Genomic DNA, 20,022 nt, shown 5'->3' with positions numbered 1-20,022 from the left:
AGTGCTTGGAAAGTGACGACAATATGGGCCAGCTCTCAAGTAGGGGAGATCTAAATTCTGTCTATTCCCAACCCAGAGTAAGAAGATGCAAATTTGCATGTAATTCAATTTCCACATGTGCATGCACTAGGTTTAAAAAGAGAAAAAGGGGGGTGGGAGTTGGAGGCAAGATTCCTTGCAAAACACGAATTCTTAATTCACAGGCAGTAAGAAATGAGAAATTCTCACTATCAAGGCACACAAACTTCTCTATAGAGGAAGTTGCTTTGAAGAGCACCATCAGGGGTCAAAACTTCTAAATGCAACTGTACCCTTTGTTTTTTTTTTCCATTCACTGAACAGCAGTCTCTTTAATTTTGCACATGTACACAGAAACTTTAGACGTGATAGCACTAGCCAAAGAAAGCACTACATTCAAAATGAATGGAATTAACATTTTCAGACCAAAGAACTTTCATCTATTCATTTACATTATCTTTTTGAGAAATATATATTCAGCAAACAGTAATGGATTGTACTCCAGCTGTCAAATCAAATTTAAACTTTTATTTCAGTTTTGAGTTACGCCTATTAAAACAAAACACTTTTTCCACATTACATATCTTTGTTAATATTTGATATCTAAGAAAACCTTAAAAGTTCATAAATATTCTGCAGTAAAAGGTCACTGTTGGAGGTTCATAAATCACCTTCATTGCATGGGCATTTAGCTATTGATTAACGTAAGATGTTACATGAGTATTTATTAATGAATGAATGAAAATATTTATAAAGCGCAAGCTAATGCCCGTAGTAGTCTAGGCGCTATGAAGATCAGACAGGTAGTGAAGCTTTAGATTTTCCTAGTTAGAAGCAAAGAGTTACGTTTTTAAAGATTTTCTAAAATCTTGTAAACAGGTGGACGACTTAAGATTCCTTGGCAAGGGATTCCATAGCAAAGCAGATCATCTAAAGAACCCCCCCCCCCCCATAGTTTCCCTAAGATTTTTAGCAGAGATCGAGAGAAGAGTCTTGCTCGGAGTGTACCATCTAAAGTGGTTCCCTGAAATACCCCAGACCATTCCCATGGAGGGCCCTGAAAGCTGTACACAGAACCTTAAGCTCTATCTGCTGCTTCACTGGAAGCCAGTGGAGTGCCCTAATGGCTCCCTTTGCAGATTCAAACCTAGACACCTTTAGAAGAATGTCTGCTGATGCATTCTGCAAGGTTAGGAGCTTTATTTGGAGTCTGGCTGAGATAATAAGGTAAGAACTATTGCTATAGTCTATCCTCCTCAGAACCAATGAAATTAACACAGTTTTTAGGAGTTTAAAGGGCAGATATTTCTAAAGGTTTTTTATAATTCTCAGCGAGTAGTAGGAGGCCGAGGTAACTTTAGCAATTTAATCTTGCAACTTCAGATCTTTATCAATTAGGATCCCAGGTTGTTTGCCTTTGGGACCGGTATAGGGAGTGCTCCTAGTTCTGCTGGCCATGAAGAGTGTGACCAAATAGAGGGGTTGTTTCCAATCAAAATAATCTCCATTTCAGAGGAGTTTAGCATCAGAGAGTTTTTATTCATCCATTTGTTTACTTCATGCATACATTCCCTAAAAGAGTACCCAGGGTTTGTTTGCATTTTTAGCAAGAGACACTATAATCTGTGTGTCATCCGGATAGGATGCCATGGAGAACGAGAAGGACTTGATGAGCTTAGCCAATGAAGTGACATACAAATTAAACAATGTGGGGCTCAGGGATGAGCGTTGCGGAACCCCACAAGGCAGGTGGTAGGTTTGGAAAGTAAAATTCCCCACCAAGGCTCTTTGGTGCCTATTTGTCAAAAATGACTGCAGAAGGATCAGTGCTGTACCCCCTATTACCATACTCCGCAGTCAATCACCAGCACCCAGTGGTTTACCATGTTAAACGCTGCGGAGAGGTTAAATAATACCAGGGCGGCATTTCCTCCATGATCAAGAGTAGCTCTTATTTCTCCCGTTGCTGTTACCAGTGCAGATTCAGTACTATGTTGTTTCCAAAAATCAAGTTAAACCAATATATATATATATATATATATATATTTATTCATCAACCAAAGGCTCCTTCACAAGAAGCGATGAAATGCATATCTCTTTGTAAACCTATTTATCAGCTTCCCATAAGATGGGTGTTCAAGAATTGTTTGGGAATATATATCCAGTTCATTTAAACCACATTGGATTCCTACTGGGTTAATTCCAGAGCTATAATGTCATCCGTATAGATTAGAATTCTGATTATTTCTTCTACTAATGCTAGGAGAAACATGCTCACTAGTTTTTACAGGTATGGTAAACCAAGCAAAGCTTATAAACAGAAGAGGGGCACAATGCATCCCAGTCAATGCCAATTCTGATGCATACATTTTCCAGAAACTCCTCGATGTGAAGTATTTCGTGTTGTTATGAAGAGATACTAGAAACTGTAAAAGGACATGCAGACTCCTAGCTTCACTATTTTTAACATAAGGTCAGTATGTCAACCATATCAATGGGTGGATTCATACTCCAACATCCTTCTATGACCTTCATATTTATAGATCCTCACTACCAGGTATATGTGCATAAAACCTGGGCTTCTTAAGTTATTATTTTCATCTCAGCCATAGGGAGACAGAAACTACAGAAATGTTCATATGAGATTTTTTTCGAACAGACTCCAAATGTGCAAATTAGTCATCCTTTTTATGCACCAAGACCGTAACACTTCTTTTCTTACCTGCAGTAAGGCACGCTCTCAATTTCATATCAAGATCCAAGGCTAGAAATATGCATCATCTCTTTGTTGTTACACCATGGCAGCCACTTAAGCAAAACACAGTAACTACAATAACCATTCCAGAATAAGAACACCTCAAGACTACACAAACCGCAAGACTGCAGCTATTTTTCTCCTTTTATTGCTGCTCCAAGGTAATTACCTCTAATACTTTTGCATGAGGATTTATATGTGTTGGAATTGTGGGGTTTGGTGTTTCTGGCTGTGAAATGAATACGTTTTATCCATATATCCAAATTTTCGCGAGTTAGGGATCTTTATTTTATTTGAATATTTATTTATATGTGGATCTAATTGTTTGGTGACGAAGCGTTTCAGGATAACATAGTAGGTAAAAGAGGTTTTTTGATACCTTTTTTGGGCATTTTAAGGGTCTTACGCATTTTTCCTTTCAGTCAGGCTGCGAAATTTGAAAGGCCACGTCTGTTGATTGGTAGCATGCGATGTGGAGCAAGTGCGGTCCCTGTCTCGCGGGGTCTGTGAGATATTGAGGGCAAGCAGGGCTCTCTTGGTGCAGAGTTTTCTCTCATCGAATGACAGGGGGTTTTACGGTATCGGCTTGATGTGGGCGGTCGTGATGATAACATAACGTTTTTAAGCCACCATTTTAGAAAAGTCATCCGATTGGTGGGCATTTTATGAAATACATTTGTGTCTGCTAAACGGATATATTTTACCAGGCATTTGATATCAGCAACGAGAATTGGTGAGCACAGCAATTAGGGAAGGTAGTTTCCAAGAGGATTAGGTTTAAATATAAAAAAATTATTTAAAAAAGGAAAAAAAGAGTGAGTAAGGGGGAAAGAAATTTCTGGGGCACAAGTCCAAGAAGGGATGATTAAAAGACTGGTGGAGAAAGAGGTGAGAACATCTATAAAAGGAGGTTTGGAGCCTGTTTTGGGTAAAATAAAAAAGGAAAGGAATTAATTGAAATGGAGGAGGAACGTTGGTCATTGGAGAGCATAGAAGTGAGAAAGGTAGGTGGGAAAACAAAAGATAGAATATTGAGAAAACTAATGATGAGTTTGCAAGCTATAGAGAGAGGTGGCCTTAGCACCAGAGAAGTAAGAGGTGTCCTTCGCGGCACAATTGAGATTGTCCTGGGCCGCACAAAAGAGTTTAAGGCACGACCTGGTGAGAAAAGTTATTTCTGTCAAGATGGATCAGGTGCGTATAGGTAGGACTATTGTTAAAGACCCGCAAAGAGATGATATGTTTAGTCCAGACATGATAAGCATCCACGAAGTACTGACTGGTGGCCCTTGGATCACGTGGCAGAGTTTAAGCTTTGGATTCGGAGGTCCTTGGAGGAGGAGGAGGCCAAGGCAGTTATGTGGACACAGCGCTCATGTCCTGTAATTGATCAAGCGTGTGTTACTCCGGACCTGGATTTAATATGTTTCTTATCCAAGTTTGGCAGAGATTCGAGGAAGCGGCTGGAGAGTGCCCTTAATCAATGACATAATAGGTTTTTAGATGTAATAAGACCTTTGGCAAGGATTGTGGACATGGCAGAAGAGGCAAAGTCAAAAGGAATGATTGTTGATGCTGATCTGCTAAGAGGTTGGAGCCACAGAGCAGTCTGTTGTTTTGGAGAATACTAATGCAGCTTTGATACTGAAAGAAAAGAGGTCATTTGTATGAGTACTGGGGGACTTTGATAAGAAAGAAACGAACAAGGACCCCAAGGGTTTGCTTATTTTAGAAGGATTGGTAGTGGGGGTTGTCAAGTAGGTCTCAACCTTTAGTAGCTTGGATAAAGCACACACATGTCTTAGAAAGGTGTTTGGAGGAAGAGGTTTTGATGGCTGGAGGAAGGGAAGGTTTCTCTGGCTGAGGTTTCTAAAGGTTCTGTTACCAATCACAAGGACGCAGTAGCTTTAAAAGATTCCAATGTGAAACCCCAGAGGGGGGTGTCAAGCAGAGGATGACAATCAAGAGGAGGGCTGAACAGCTGCAGGGTAGTGAAGGCAAGGATAGAGACTTCCATTGGCTCTGTCCAAGGAAAGGTATGAGGTCGTTTGAAAGGTATTCCAGAGAAATGGTGTTGCTAACAAGAGATTAATGGGATTTGAATGTGGCAGAAAGTTCATAATAGAGTTCAGGGAGATACCTTTTCAATCTCAAGGTCTGAAAGAGATGGTTTTTGCAGAAGAGTTGCAAAAACAAGTAGAGTTGGAGGTTGAGAAAAGAGCGGATATTGCAAGAGAACTTCATAATAATGAAAGACAAAGGTTGACGACCTGTGATAAATATGAGTAATTTAAATTGGTTTCTCGTATGCAGACATTTCAAGAAGGATGGATACTTGGCAAGTGAATGACTGGTCGGTAAAAGTGGATCTGAAAGCTGCCTATTTTACGATTCCAATGTCAAAAGTGAGTTGCAAATATTTACGGTTCAGGTGTTTGGGTGTCCTTTACCAATTTACTTACCATTTGTTTGGGCTTGCATCTGCCCGCTTGTGTTTTACAGAGGTCCTTCGTTCGGTAGCACGATATTTAAGAAAAAGGGGACTAAGAATGATCATTTATCTGGATGATTTTTTGATTATGTCTCAGTTTCAATCAATCAATCTATATTTGTAAAGAGCAGCTAATCACCCGTGAGGGAATCTAGCGCTCGGTTGAAGGGCTCAGTTGAAAAGCCAAGTCTTGAGGCGCTTTCTGAATTTCGCCAGCGATTTTGATGTTCAGAGGTGGAGGGGAAGGTCATACCAGGACTTGGCAGCGAGGTATGAGAAGTAACAGCCTCCCCTGTTGCTTTGGCAGATCTGCGTTGTCTATGCGAGGGCGGGGGATGCGGAGCAAAGTTTTCTGGACAGATGGTGGAAGTTCAGCCATTGGTTGACGTATGCTGGTCCTAGGCTTTGTAGGCGTGTGTCAAGATCTTGAATTGGGATCTTTTCTGGATGGGGAGCCAGTGGAGGTTTCTAAGGTGCGGGGTGATGTGGTCCATTTGGGAAGGTTAAAGAGGAGTCTGTCCACCGTGTTCTGTATCGTCTGGAGTCTCTTCGTGAGCTCGGTGGCGGTTCCAGCGTACAGTGCGTTGCCGTAGTCCAGCTGTCTGGTGACTACGGTGTGAGGGTTTTTCTTCTGCAGATGGGGAGCCAAATAAAGATTCTGAGGAGCATGCGGAGAGTGTTGAAGCAGGCGGAGGAGACATCGTTGATCTGTCATTTCATGGTGAGTTTGCTTTTCAGGATAATACAGAGGTTGCGGGAATGGTCTGTCAGTGTGGGAGTGGATCCGAGATCAGCAGGCCACTAGGAGCCATTCCATGGGGAGGCCTTGTTGCAGAAGATAAGAACTTCAGTCTTGTCAGTGTTGAGCTTCAGACAGTTGGCTTTCATCCAGTCAGCGACATTCTTCATGCAGTTGTGGAATTGGTCTTGGTGGTGGTAGGCTCTGCTGAGAGTGAGAGGATGAGCTGGGTGTCGTCGACATAGGATATGATGTTGAGGTCGTGGGTTCTGACGATGCAGGCTAGAGGCATCATATAGGTGTTGAAGAGGGTGGGGCTGAGGGAGGACCCTTGAGGGACGCTATAGAGCGTGCTCTTGGGTCATGAGATGAATGGAAAAAAGGCGGAATTTTCTGACTTCATCCTGTGAGGAAGGATGCGATCCATCTGAGGGCGTCTCCCTGAATCCTGATGTGGTGCAGTCTCTTGACGAGTGTGTGACGGGATACTGTATTAAATGCTGTAGAGTGGTCGAGGAGGATTCTCCCCTGTCACAGATGTCATCAGTGGTGGTGATCAGGGAGGTCTTGGTGCTGTGGTTGGTGCGAAAAACGGATTAAGAGGCATCAAGCAGGTAGTTTCTCTCCAGGTGTTCGGTGAGGATCGAGAGGAGTTGAAGAAGGATTTAAAGATGGCTAAGGATCGCTTCGAGTCTTTGGGTTTCTTGATCAGCATGGAAAAGTTTGTTTGAGCCTTTCTGGAGGTTTTGGGATTGCAAGTGAATACGGTTTAAGCCATTTTAGGTTCACCAGAGAACAACGTTGCAAGAATAAAGACAGAAGTGAAGGAGGTTTTGAAAAAGTTTTTACTTTAAGGACCTCAGTAAAAATAATAGGTTTATTGTCTTCCTCGATTCAGGCAGTTTTCCCAAACCTTCTTGACTACAGAACTTTATGGAGGTTGACGGCGGACAGTTTGAAGAAAAGGCTTAAGGTATGGGGATTGTTTTGATAATACAGGTGATTGAACAGTTGAATTTATGGGTAAGCAATTTAGATGCATGGAATGGACGGGAAATATTTGGTATTTGTCCAGTTTTTGTGATAGCGTCCAATGCAAGCATCTTGGGATGGGGTGCGTGCTTAGGACGTCAGGAGACTGGTGACAGATGGTCTGAGGAAAAGTTGGTTTGGAAATGAGGGCAGGACTGTTTGCATTAAAAAGCCTTGCAGGATTATTTTAAAAAGTGCAATTTATGTTAAAGATGGAGAATGTTTCTGCAGTGCGTGATATAAACTGATTAGGTCAAGTCCAAGAATTTTACAGAATTAGTCAAGGAAATTTGGAATTTCTGTCTAGAGCACTAGGTAGGTTTGCAGGAACAGTATTGTACAGTGTTAAACAATGTGAAAGCAGATGGGAACTCTCCATATTTAAAAGATGACAGTATTCGGTAGATGAAAGTTCAAGTGTTTGAGAGGTTGTAGGAGATTTGGGAACCTTTCAAGGCAGAGTTGTTTGCATTGAGACTAACAAATCAATTAGAATGCTATTATAGTTGGAGACCGGATCCACAGGCAAAGACATGCATTTCAACAGGACTGGAGAACTCTTCTACGTTATGCTTTACCACCATTTGCAATGATTCAGAGAGCATTGTTGACGGCGCGGAAACAGAAATTCAATGTAGTTAGGATTACTCCTTTTGGGGGCGAGTCAACCATGGTTTCCAGGGATGTTAGAGTTAGCATTGGTCAAACTTTTTTTTGATCATTACTTCCGGGGGATTGCTGTTGGGTCCAAAAGGGGAAAAATGTATTGGTGAGCAACAGAGTTTTTTATTTGTTTTTTATAAATCTTTTTATTAAATGTTACCTACCAAGAAATAACTAACAACAGAGTATTTAACCTTCTTGCTTGGAGGATTTAAGGAGAGGAGAGCAATTTGCAGGTCTTTCAGAGAAGGCTCAGGTGTTGTTTAAGAGTCTTGGACCCCTGTTACAAGAAAGAGATGATCTGGCGCCGAGTACCTGGGTTTGTTGGTGCCGGAACACATCAGGAAAGCCACATCGGAGTCAATCATCCGGAAGACTTTGAAGACCTGGCTCTTCAGCCTCCCTTAGCACACGGAGACTCAATACCTCCAACTCGCCCTCACTTCCTTCTGTCTCCAGTAGTGCCGGGACACCTCTGTCAGGGGTAGCTGCGCGCTTTAGAAGCTAAATACATACATACTTGGAAATAGATCTGGCTCTCATGGGGGCTTCTCCAATAGAATTCTCAATTCTTTTTGACAAGTACCTATGAGAAAGGTTGAGTTACAGGACTATAAATTGTTGTAGCAGACCTTGAAAAATCATTAAACTGTTACTAGGCCTGCAGGTCTTGTGATTTAAATAATCTACTCAACCGAATTATAATGCCCAACCCATAAACTGGTTTCAAATTATGTGATCCTGGGCAAATATCTTAATTCACTGAGGCACTTTTTTCTTCTTTATCACTTTTGAGAGCACATTCATGCATGCGAGTTCAGCATGTCTGCTGTACGAAAAACACTTTTGTTTGATTTAACAGGCTGCTCCATATGTACTACATATCTAGCCACTTCTAGTAAAGACATGGCCGCTAACTTGCCCCTTAGTCCATTAACTGCATTGTCATCAGGGCCGGGGCAGGAATGTTTCTCAAATCATGTTTAAAAACTATCATTTTTAATAAATACATCACTAAAGCATGAAGTGGTAGCACACTTATTTAAAATCAGCAGATTTTCTGTTGAAATGAACACAACATTTCACACTGACAAGGGGTTTTACTGATAGAGCTATATAGTGAATAATGCTTGCAAATCGAGTTTCTGCAAATATTTGTTATTTGCACTTCACCAAGTAAAGTGTTCTGATTTGTTCTGCTCCTATTTAAATCTGTTTTCAGGACACTTCCAAATTACCAACAAAAAAAAATCTTTTGTATTTCCTGATATTTTTTTTAATACTTGTACTATTCATTTGCAAGCTGTTTAAATGTTGTGCGTTAAAAAAAATTATTTTGTTTCACAATGATTGTCAGACAGCTCACTTGACAAAAACCCCAAACTGTAACAAGAGAAAGAAAAGTAAACATCATTTACCAGGATAAGAAAACAATTGTAAAAAGACAAACTGACATTTGACCTCTGTCCTTGAACAGACAGCATATGTGTCAAGATAAAAACAAGTTTTAAAGGCGTCTTTATTGCTCATTCACTTTCTGAATGAACAGAACACCTGTTCCTTCCAGCCTAAGTTCACCCACCAGAACAGACGAGTAGGTGCTAAACATAGTGCAACCTGATAAAATCTGACTCGCCATAGTGAGTCGCAAGTAGATTTTTCTAGGTGTGTATAGACCAGCGGTGGCTGCTGGACTCAATCAATCAATCAATCATGCCATTTGTATAGCGCACTACTCACCCGGGAGGGTCTCAAGGCGCTGTTAATGGTTTTTTAATTGGTAGGGATATTTTGATTTCTAGAGTTATGAAAGGCATCAAACTATGAAGGTTGCCTAAACCAAAATAAAATCTTATGTGGGATATAACCTTGATTTTTAGGAATCTGGAGGAGCAGCCCTCTAATAGGCCCTTGACCTTAAGGCAGTTGTCTGCTACATTGGCAACTTGGTTATGTAGGATATCTTTTAGAACGGTATTGGATGCAAAATGTTTGAAGGTCAGTAATAGATTTTATAATCCAGACAGACTCCTGTTTCAAATTTCACAAAGAACAAAGACAATGTATTGTACTATTTAGTATAGCTGATTTGAAAACCAATCAAGGTTGTGTGTGGTTTGGTGTGTAAAGAGTATGAAAATAGAATGGAAGTGTTTCGAAGAGATGTTATGAATCAGTTGTTGATTTTGTATGCAAGGCCATATAATCCGGTTAGTTCAGGGACTACAGCACGTTGAGTTAGGTTGTGTAGAATTGAAGCAGGTGTGGATATGAAAACGATTGGGGCCCAATCTGTGTAAGTTATTTTATACTTGAGGAAATACTAAAAGCTGCAGATTGGACGAATTTGGGGGTCTTTGCAAAGGTGTTATTTGAAGCCTGTGGAGCATGCATCTTCTTTGTACATGCATAATGCAAGCCTTTGCTCTTGACATGAAATGTAGATTCTACAAATACTGTGATGCGATTTCATCGAAGGCATGGAGAATAGCATTAACCCACCCTTCCTGCCCGAGGGAAAAAGTTGGGGGTGCTTGCTTTTTCTTTGTGATGTACAGGTTCAAAAAGAAAGAAAATGAGTGTTGATGGTTTTGCTTGTGTGTTATTATAACATGATTTGATTCATTTTGTGTTTTGCTTTAACAATTTGGTGATATACAAATTGGATATTTTGTGCTCTACTGTTTTATTCAGTTGGTTTCTCATTTCAGCCCCAGAGCAGATGTAAAGAGGAAGGTGGGTGCTGTGTTGGGGTTTCTGTAGTTCGAGGTGTTCTAATCCTGGAATGCTTACTGTGTTTTGCTTTAAAAAGCTGCCATGGAGTAGCAATAAAGAGACAGTGCATAATGCTAGCATCTGTGTCTTTAATTAAATCTAGATTCTCTGATCACAACTTTTGGAGAAACTGCATTCTAAACAGTTAACATTTTATGGCGCCAGGATTCATGGTCAATGTTCGGGCTCAGCACAATCGGGATCCCATCTTATGGGATCATGGGTCTTGCACATGGCAATTTTCATCTTTTATTTGTTGTATTACTTGCAATTCTTTTCGGAGGGACCGTGGGCCACTCTCAAAATTTCCAAGTATTTAAAATTCCATCACTTTTGCACTCCTGATAATTCTTATACAACTCCTGTCTGCAAGATTTCAAATCATGATCTGAGGTGTGACATAATACACATTATCTAGATGAGAGATTATTTTCCAACAGTTAGCATGATTAAGTTGCAATGCTTCAGACAGGGAACATGTAGACTCTCATCACTGGATCTCTTACATGTTAATTTCAGTTGGGAAAGTTTTTTCTTTAAACTACCAGATTGCACTTCTCATTGAAGCTTTTCCCACATTTGATGCAGTGGTAGGGTTTGTCCTCAGTATGGGTTTTCTGATGTGTGAAATATTTGCTTGTTTGAGTGAAGCTTTTACCACATTCAGCAATAGGGTTTTTCAGCAGTGTGGGTTTTTGACACATTCCCCACACTATATCATCCGTTACCGAGTATGGATCCTCTCGTGATGGAGAAGACCTGTGCTGCGAGTGAAGCTTTTCCCACATTCTGTACACTGATACAGCTTCTCACCAGTATGGACTCTTTGGTGTATCAGTAAAGTGTATGATTTAATGAATCTTTTCCCACAATCTGTACACTGAAAAGGCTTCTCACCGGTATGAATTCTCTGATGCCCCAAAAGTGTGCTCTTTAGAGTAAAGCTTTTTCCACATTCTGTACAGAGAAAGGGTTTCTCACCACTATGAATCCTCTGATGCTCCACTAGGATGTGCTTTGTACTGAAGCTTTTTCCACAGTCTGTACACTGATAGGGTTTCTCATCAGTATGAACTGTTGGACTTAAGCTCATTGTGCTTGTCTGAGTGAAGCTTTTCCTGCATTCGGTGCCCCAATAGGGTTTCTCAGCAGCGTGGACTCTTTGGTGACTTAACAGATGCGTCTTACGAGTAAAGCTTTTCTCACATTCTGTACACTGAAAGGGTTTATCACCAGTGTGGATTGTCTGGTGTCTCAACAAATTATATGCTTCAGTAAAGCTTTTCCCACATTCTGTACACTGAAAAGGTTTCTCACCAGTATGGATTCCCTGGTGTTTCATCAGTGCACATGTTTCAGTGAAACCTTTTCCACATTCTGTACAATGGTAGGGCTTCTCGTTAGTATAGGTTAATTGATGTCTTAACAGGGTGCTCTTTCGACTGAAGCCTTTCCCACAGTCTGTACACTGATAAGGTTTCTCACCAGTGTGAACTCTCTGATGTACAAAAAGGTTTATTTTCTGAGTGAAAATGTTCCCACATTCTGTACACTGATAGGGTTTCTCACCCGCATGGACTCGCAGATGTACAAGAAGATTACTTTTCCGAGTGAAGATTTTCCCACATTCTGAACACGGATAGGGTTTCTCACCAGTGTGGATTCTCTGGTGTACTAAAAGGTTTATTTCCTGAGAGAACAGTTTCCCACATTCGGTACAATGATAGGGTTTCTCACCAGTATGGACTCTCTGGTGTATCAACAAATAGCGTCTAGCTATAAATCGTTTGCCACATTCGGTACAATGATAGCGTTTCTCACAAGTATGGATTCGCTGATGTCTCAACAGCTTCTTTGACTCTGTGAAGCTTTTTCCACATTCCGTACACTGGTACGACTTATCTTTATAATTAACTAATTCATGCCTGTGCAGCGAAGAGCCCTCACTGCAGATTTCCCCACATTCTTCATACTGGTAGAGTTTCTCCCCTGAAAGCATTCTCTGGGAATTCAACCAATTTCTTCTGTGAGCCAAGTTTTTCCCAAGCGTCTTACACTGTAATAGTTTCTCCTGAGGATATTCTGGTGCTGCACTAATTTTACTTTAGGATGAAAATGAGGTCACACATCTGGATGGGGTTTCTCATTATTGATCATCGAATGTGAGTAAAGATGTGAGCTCTATGAGCAGCTTTCCTCAGACTCTGTAGACTAATATAGTTTACTGACAGTACCATACCCCTTCGAGTGGAGGTTTACTCAGATTATATACACTGATACAATTATTTTGGACCAATGCTGAAAAGGACTTCTTTGGTGTTGGGGTGCTCCAGGTCTCTTCATCAGGTCCTTTGATTCTGTGAATGAGAAACAAATGTCTGTAACAGTACAAATGAAATCAGGTACCTGTTTTCAGCCAAGTGCTATAGCCAGGGCCACTGGGATTATGCGACTGTGTAGCTGGGAGGTGTTTTTTGCATAATTATAGATTTTACACATTTGCCACACAATTCATCTGCTGCATGATCTGCAGATTTTAACCAAAAAAATTTGTTTTTAGCTCAAACAGTTCAAAAGTTCGTAAAAAATGCAGCAATTACTTTTCCTGCACAGTGGAATGCCCTGTGCAACGGTTGAATGTCCAACTTTCGTTGCTAATTTCTATATTTGGGTGTTAAACTGGTACTAATGAGGTACAAACAATGACCAGACAGTGTTAAGTGTAAAAATGTCAAAATAATGTAGTAATGCTATCATATAATGTGCTGCATAATTCGCCTTTTTTTGCAGCATTATTTACTCAACACAGTCACATAATTTGGCCCTCCCCTGCTGCATAATTCTAAAGGCCCTGGCTGTAAAATAAAGAAGTTGGATGAGGAAGAGTGATTTTGAAGTAGAGAGGCACAGATGGAGGAAAGCATCAGTAGCTGCACTAGAAATATTACGGTCCAATGTCACAGTTAAAACATATATACTAGTTGCAACAGGTGAACTACTCAGTCAGGTGGGCACCCCCACCAATTAAATCTTGAACACAAGAGCTCAGATTGAAAATAAGACCTCTTTAAGTTTGGTGCCCTATAGATGTGACACTTTGGTTGGTAGCCCATCTCCGATACGAATAATCCCCCAAGTCTGACCTCTGTTAGGACCATTTCAGCTACAAAATATCCTTCCATTGGCTCAGACTTCCCAACTACCAGATCCACGGAAGCGTCATTAGAAGGCGCAGGGTCTTGTTGACTTTGGAAAGTGCCCTTCTATAAAGGAATCGATACTGTGCAAATCAGCAGAGCGCCAAATCTATAAATTGAGCTATATAATGAAAGTCAGATGTCAACTATGCCAAGAAAAACTTTGTGTAAGTATATTTCATTCCATTTTCAAAGAAAACATTTTAACATTCCATATAGGGATTTTGCAGGACAATCTTTCTCCTCTTGTTAAATTTTGAGCGACTGGGAGAAGTATACCTCAGGGCAGCATTTTTTGGGATATTTTCCTACAGGCTCCCTCGATGATCTCTTTCTGGACTCCTCAATGAATGAAAAAAAACACAAACACTTTGTTCACTCAGAGCTGCTTCAACTACAGAAAAGTTGCAAGCATAAATTCTACCAAGGGGACGCCCATCTAAAACAAGATTTCACTACTGGCAGACGATCTGAATAATTACTGTCTTGTTTTACAACTGACTTACATTCTGGAAAAACTGGTCCTTGTCCAGTTCCTGAGGTTCACTGATTTAAGGACCTTGCTGTGTCCTTTCCAAGTGGGATGTTTCATGGACTAATTGGATGACCCGGGTTCCCGGGGACTATGTGAGACTTCTAAATGTAAGGACCAGACCTCAAGGTAGAGATCCTTAAAGGAAACAGCACCAGTAATGCCACACGCTTGACCACTGATTATTAGGATTATTCAAGCCTTTCTATGATCCCTCTATTGACTCAGACCCCAACTACCAGATCCATTGGAAGGGCGCAAGGGTCTTTAATTTGGACCGTCTTGAAAGCAATGAATATTGGATTACTTCTCTGAGAAAATTAGCAGTACTCCAAATTTATCAAAGTTGCTTCTACCGTAGCATATTACTCGTGACGTGCTATGACATCTTTGCTAATACTGCAACATATCGTGGGGCAAGAGTTATAGTTACTTGAGATCATTATATCAGTTGGACAACAGGGTTTTTTCATTCAATATGGTATATTTTAAATTATATTTTCAGCAACCATATTGTTACTTTAACCTTTGTTTTTTCACTGATATATATCTGTATACATACATATACAGATAGAGAGAAAGAGAGAGAGAGATAATTCTCGAAGTTTGTTTATGAATGGTTAAATGCTTTCAGCTCAAGGGTCTGCCAATGACTCGTATATAGATGTGGAAATTCTCACCTCGACTGTATTATGGTTCTAAGAAGATTCTGCTGCTATAATTCTGTTTTAAGCATTGTGCATCACAGAAAAACAAGATAAAAAGGCTGAAAAGTTAAAACTGTAACACGTTACATGGGAGTAGCATATTGCACAAGCATACTTTACACTGTTTCAATTTGTGTATTTCAATTAGTGCAAATTATGTGAGAGAGCACTTTTTGCTAGTCACTTCCCCTTCCTTGGAACAGTACCTAAGAGTCGTTTCTAAACCTTACCATCGTTGGCTCTTAATCAGATTCTGGTTTAACCAGGTACATCTTTTATTAGGAAACTATCAGACATGGAGCACCCCCAGACAAGGCTCCCTTTTGTGACTGCGATAACTGTTCAATGCAAAACACCACACATTTCATGTTCTTTTGTAAGCACTACTCAACATTGAGGAAAACATTTATCATCCCACTCTTAAGAGGGTTGGCGTTTTATCAGGTTAAACCAGCTCTAATGTATCTTCAACTGTTGAATAATACCTGGACTATATTTAACATCGCAAGTTACCTTGTCGCAGCTGTAAGATCCAAGAAACTTAGAGAGCACGATATAAATAGTTTATGAATTTTCTCCCCTTTGTAAAGTAAATGTAAAAGATTTGAATTCTGTAAATATTTTTTTAATATGCAAAATTGCTGGGCTTATTTTAGTACTTTTAATGTTTTTATCATCACGTTTTATTGTGTACTTTTGTGATTTTAATTAATCGAATAAAGTGATTTTGACTTGACTAGTGCAAATTATACAATTAGAGGATTCCGGTATGCCTGCTAATGAACAAACAGGTTCTTGTTTTTGGAAGCACTATTGTTTTAGAATGCTGTATACAATTTCAAAATCTTTTAAGAACTTCTACAATCAGTTTCTAAACTTAGTCTATCCATTCACTATTTCTAATATGTGTAATATTGCAAATGAAGAGGTGGATTTTATTTGCTTGCGACGGACTACAGTGCCTAAACACACTTACAAAGGAATTTACTTTACAACTGTTTTGAAAAAGTGAAAACCATAGTTTATTAAAAATGGGCTGTATGTTTTATAGTTCAATGGTTCTAAGGGGGAACAAGGGATTACCCCCAATTATTTTTTACAGTTTAGCATTTTTGAAGTACATTGGGGATCACATGGTTCTTAAGGAACAAATTACCTATCTCCGGTAACAATCGTTCTGGTAGAAACTCCAGCTATCTGCAGATTCCTCACCTTTAAATCTACTACAGGTCCCAAATGGTTCCAGAAAAGTTGAACTCACTCTCCTGTTCCAATAGGTGCCACCACATCTCTAAACTGACTTGAGTACCTTCCCAAACAGGATGACACAGAGATGTATCGTACCGCCAAAGCTCACTGACAAATTCCTGTCTTTTTTTCCACAGTGTAGAGGTCATAAGCACCGACTTGGGAACTTATTTTGTTTTAATGGATCATTTATTGAGCTGGTACGGATGAAAGAATAAAAGTTAACGTACGTGTTACACTTTCTCCAATATCCCTAAACACCCCTTATCTTGCACCTAAAGTACTATGTGATCACATTTCTTGACAATTGATTACAGATGGAAGAATTGTCCACCTACACTCCGACATGCCCTTCTACAGAGTACATTTCATTTTTCAGCAGGTACACAAAAAACAGTTCATGTGTCTTTAGGGCCTGACCGCAGATTCACTTCTCTCAAACCTTATTTTACTTATTTTATTTTATGAAACGTATAAAGCGCACTATCGCCTTGCAGGCATCCTGGCGCTGAAACAACTCAAGGAATCGGAGTATGTACACTGTGGCGGCAACTCAAATAAAGGAAATAGCCAGGTCTTAATGGCTTTTCTAAAAGGGAGTAGTTCCTGAATTTGTCTGATTTCACGGGGCAGACTATTCCAAATCTTAGCCAGAGCACTTCAAACAGTCTACCTCCCATTCTGACTCTTCTTTGAGGTTACGGATTTTGCCATATCAAGAATCCAGTCTTTAATCCATAGTAGACAGTTCTCACATCAACACAGTGCTATCCTACCTTTTGTTGTCAGTAGTGGTTCTCCTGTATCCTCATCCTTCAGTATCATTGGTACCTTGGCATTCCCACGACCACCGTTCTTCAGTCGTGTTAATCACTTTTTCTCAAGATGCCTACAATGAGAGGATAGCGACATCAGAAGTATAAAATTAGCACCATCAAGCTAACATCTATCACACCGGTCAGTGGTATCTAGATACATGAGATTCAGTTCTTTTGGAGTACAATACTTTCAATGCAAGTACATACAGTGCAATAGTCTGCACAAAGTGCAAAGTGCCATTGGTCACCTGTGGGAAGTGTATTTGCCACCCTTTCCCATCTCTACTGGCTCTTTGCTGCTGACGTCCCCATCAGACTCATCCTCATTGCATAAAGTACAGAAACAATTTTATTTTGCTTACTCCTTTCATAGTAATCTTATCCAAAGCCTCAATCGTTGTGAACTGTGCGGGGACAGCTGGCAAAACAGAAACAAGTTTGTATTTGACCTAGTAATATAGAAAAACTTCCAAGAGCACTCCTCCCCTCTGTTCTTGGACTGCTCTAGCAATAAAAATCTGTACTCCTTGAAGAAATCTACAATAAGTATTACTTCAAGTTTTCAAAGTAGACAGCGACATCCTTGCTTAAGTGTAATCTCTGGAATATTCAAACATGCCTCAACATACCATGCCCCAGCCATTTATTTTTCTCTTTGCCAACAAGACTTTACCTAATACTAGCAGTGACTCCAGCAGGATGAGCCAGTGTTTTTTCCACCTGAACACAAAAAAATCCCTACTTCATCAAACCAATATGAAACACAATGCGCTTGAGACACTAGAAAATATATTTGGGGGTGGCAACAGGGCCTTTGAAGGAACATGCATGGTGTCCCTTGGGTGAACTCTTGCACCAGTTCTCTCACACGAGCTCCATACGCTAGACATAACAGCTCCAGCGAGGAAAGAATCGAGGACAGAGGATGCTGTGGGGTTGGAGCAGATAGATGATCATGTGCACTGTCAATGGAGCCATGCTGGCCATCTTGCAGCATATGGCAGACTAAGCAAACAAGGCCGAGCTGAAGTGACTCAAAGACCCGGCCTCAGGCACCACCCACATCCACCCAAACATAGTGGGGGGTCCGCTTGGGATGACTGATTTAACCTCCAGCCTTGCGCAGTCCTGCAGCAGCTGATCTCTGCAGTCGGCTGTGAGTGCAGACCAGCACAGTTTATAAGGCTGCAAAGGTATGATGTGGAGTACGTTTGCCTTACTTCCTCCCTTTTATTGCTGCGTCTGTGGGGGCAGCGAAAAGGAATTTCCCTGGTCACCCGGAGGGCCATTGCTGCCAGGTGCACAGGTGACTGAGCCTCATCTATCTGCCACCACCTGATGCTTGGAAAGCTATTTCCCTAAATGCCCTCAAGGAAGCTGTTGACACAAAGGGCACTTCAAAATATTGAGTGTCTAATGCAGCTTTATGGGATGAGTCACCAGAGAGACCAAACCTGGGCTCCAGACCTGCAAACATGTCTTTGATAAAGGGAAGCATCCAGACTCCTAGGCTGCTGGCCAAGGGAAGGTTTACAGAAATATTTTAGTGACCTCCACGACAAGACATCTAACATGGCCACCCACACAAACGCAGGCAATAAAATCTGATTAGGCTGTGGCCCTCTTGTACACGCTGAAAGGCCTCCAGTTGAGTGCCCATTAATGAAGATGACAGAGTGGCAAAGTGCCAGTAGCTGGAAATAAAAACAAGAGCACCAGACTAATGTGAAAGAAAGTGAGGAGAGCTTCGAGGTGGTCCAGAAATGCCGGTGGTTATTTTGCTTTATATTAAATGAGGATGCGACCTCTGAAGTTCACATTGTCTGAGCCCAAAGGCAGGATGCTCCAGGGTGGAGAGTACCCATATGGTAACTCAAGGCCCGATAGTAATCTCGGATCACTCCATGCTCAAATGGTAGGGGGACTGGACTCCTAGTCCCCCAGAAGGTGGGGCACTGGGAGTTTGACCAAGGCCTCCTTAGAGACAAATTGGCCAATCACTCCTTAAGAGAAACTATAGCAAATAAGTTTACAGAAAATGACTTTGGGGTAACTCCCCAGAGGATACTTGAGGGCACTTTCAAGAACTGTGGTGAGGGGGCAGTGTATATCGGTGAGGGCGCAGCAACGCCAGCAGAGCAAAACACCAGGCAAGACTCTTGGGGCAGAACTTAATCCAGCGGAGGTAGACTTTCAGAAAACAGGGCAAATTAACTCTTTGTGGGCTCTGCCTGGGCCGAGAGGTTGACTGGGCCTCCTGCACACTGAGGGATCTGCAGGAGTGTTGAAATAATTCTACAGAAAAGCCAATAAGATGGACCTTATGCTAGCTTAGAGGTTTGGGTGCGCAAAGGCACTTAAGCCGATTCCAGCTGAGAAGGGAGGCGATCTGTAGGGAAGAGTGGACGATTGAGGAGTTCAGGGAATACTACTCAGTGCTATCTTTGGGAGGCTCAGTGGAGGTTAGTGCTTTCATTATAGAATGTGGGGTACTGCTCCTATCACCATGCCAATAGTTAAGCTATTGAAGAGCTAATCACACCAAAAGAGGTCACAAAAGCTGTTGCAGACCTACATCCTAACAAATTCCCAGGGCCAGATGATCTTAACGCATTCTATACACACTTTCGGTCAGACATGACTCCCTAGCCTGCAGCTGCTTTAAACTCTTTCTACATTTGGGTTCAGTTACACCCACAATAACGGAGGCATATGTCATGTTTTTATACAAAGAGGGAAAACTAGTCGATCTTCGTGAGGCGTACCAACCCACTGCTTTCCTGAGTTTAGATACCAACATATTTACTAAGACTCATAGATGAACTCCACACTCTTCTCAGTTACTGTTAAACAATAATTGATCATTAAAAACTCACATATATGGCACAATTGTTTCAAATTGTTATTACTAACACATGCATGAAAATCCAACACTATTTTTGACAGTTTTGTAATTGATCAATCATTTTGTAGGTAAAAACTTGCTTGTAGCCAACGAATTTCATTCAACTAGAACTTCTTCAGAGCTACCGATAAACATATTTTAA

The 20,022-nt window shown here is 40.9% G+C and overlaps 1 protein-coding gene across 1 annotated transcript in view; it reads right to left on the bottom strand.

The window, feature by feature from the left end:
• Window positions 1–526: 526 nt before the first annotated feature.
• Window positions 527–20,022, bottom strand: part of LOC144828373 (uncharacterized) — a 319,027-nt gene continuing 299,531 nt past the window's right edge. The window contains 1 exon segment of the mRNA XM_078686485.1: window positions 527–12,369. Within this exon segment, the coding sequence (XP_078542611.1) occupies window positions 11,198–12,369 (1,172 nt within the window). The 3' untranslated portion in view covers window positions 527–11,197.

Source organism: Lissotriton helveticus, chromosome 4_1 (assembly GCF_964261635.1).
Source record: "Lissotriton helveticus chromosome 4_1, aLisHel1.1, whole genome shotgun sequence".
NCBI classification, from domain to species: Eukaryota; Metazoa; Chordata; class Amphibia; order Caudata; family Salamandridae; genus Lissotriton; species Lissotriton helveticus.
This window is presented reverse-complemented; position numbering and strand designations above follow the sequence as displayed.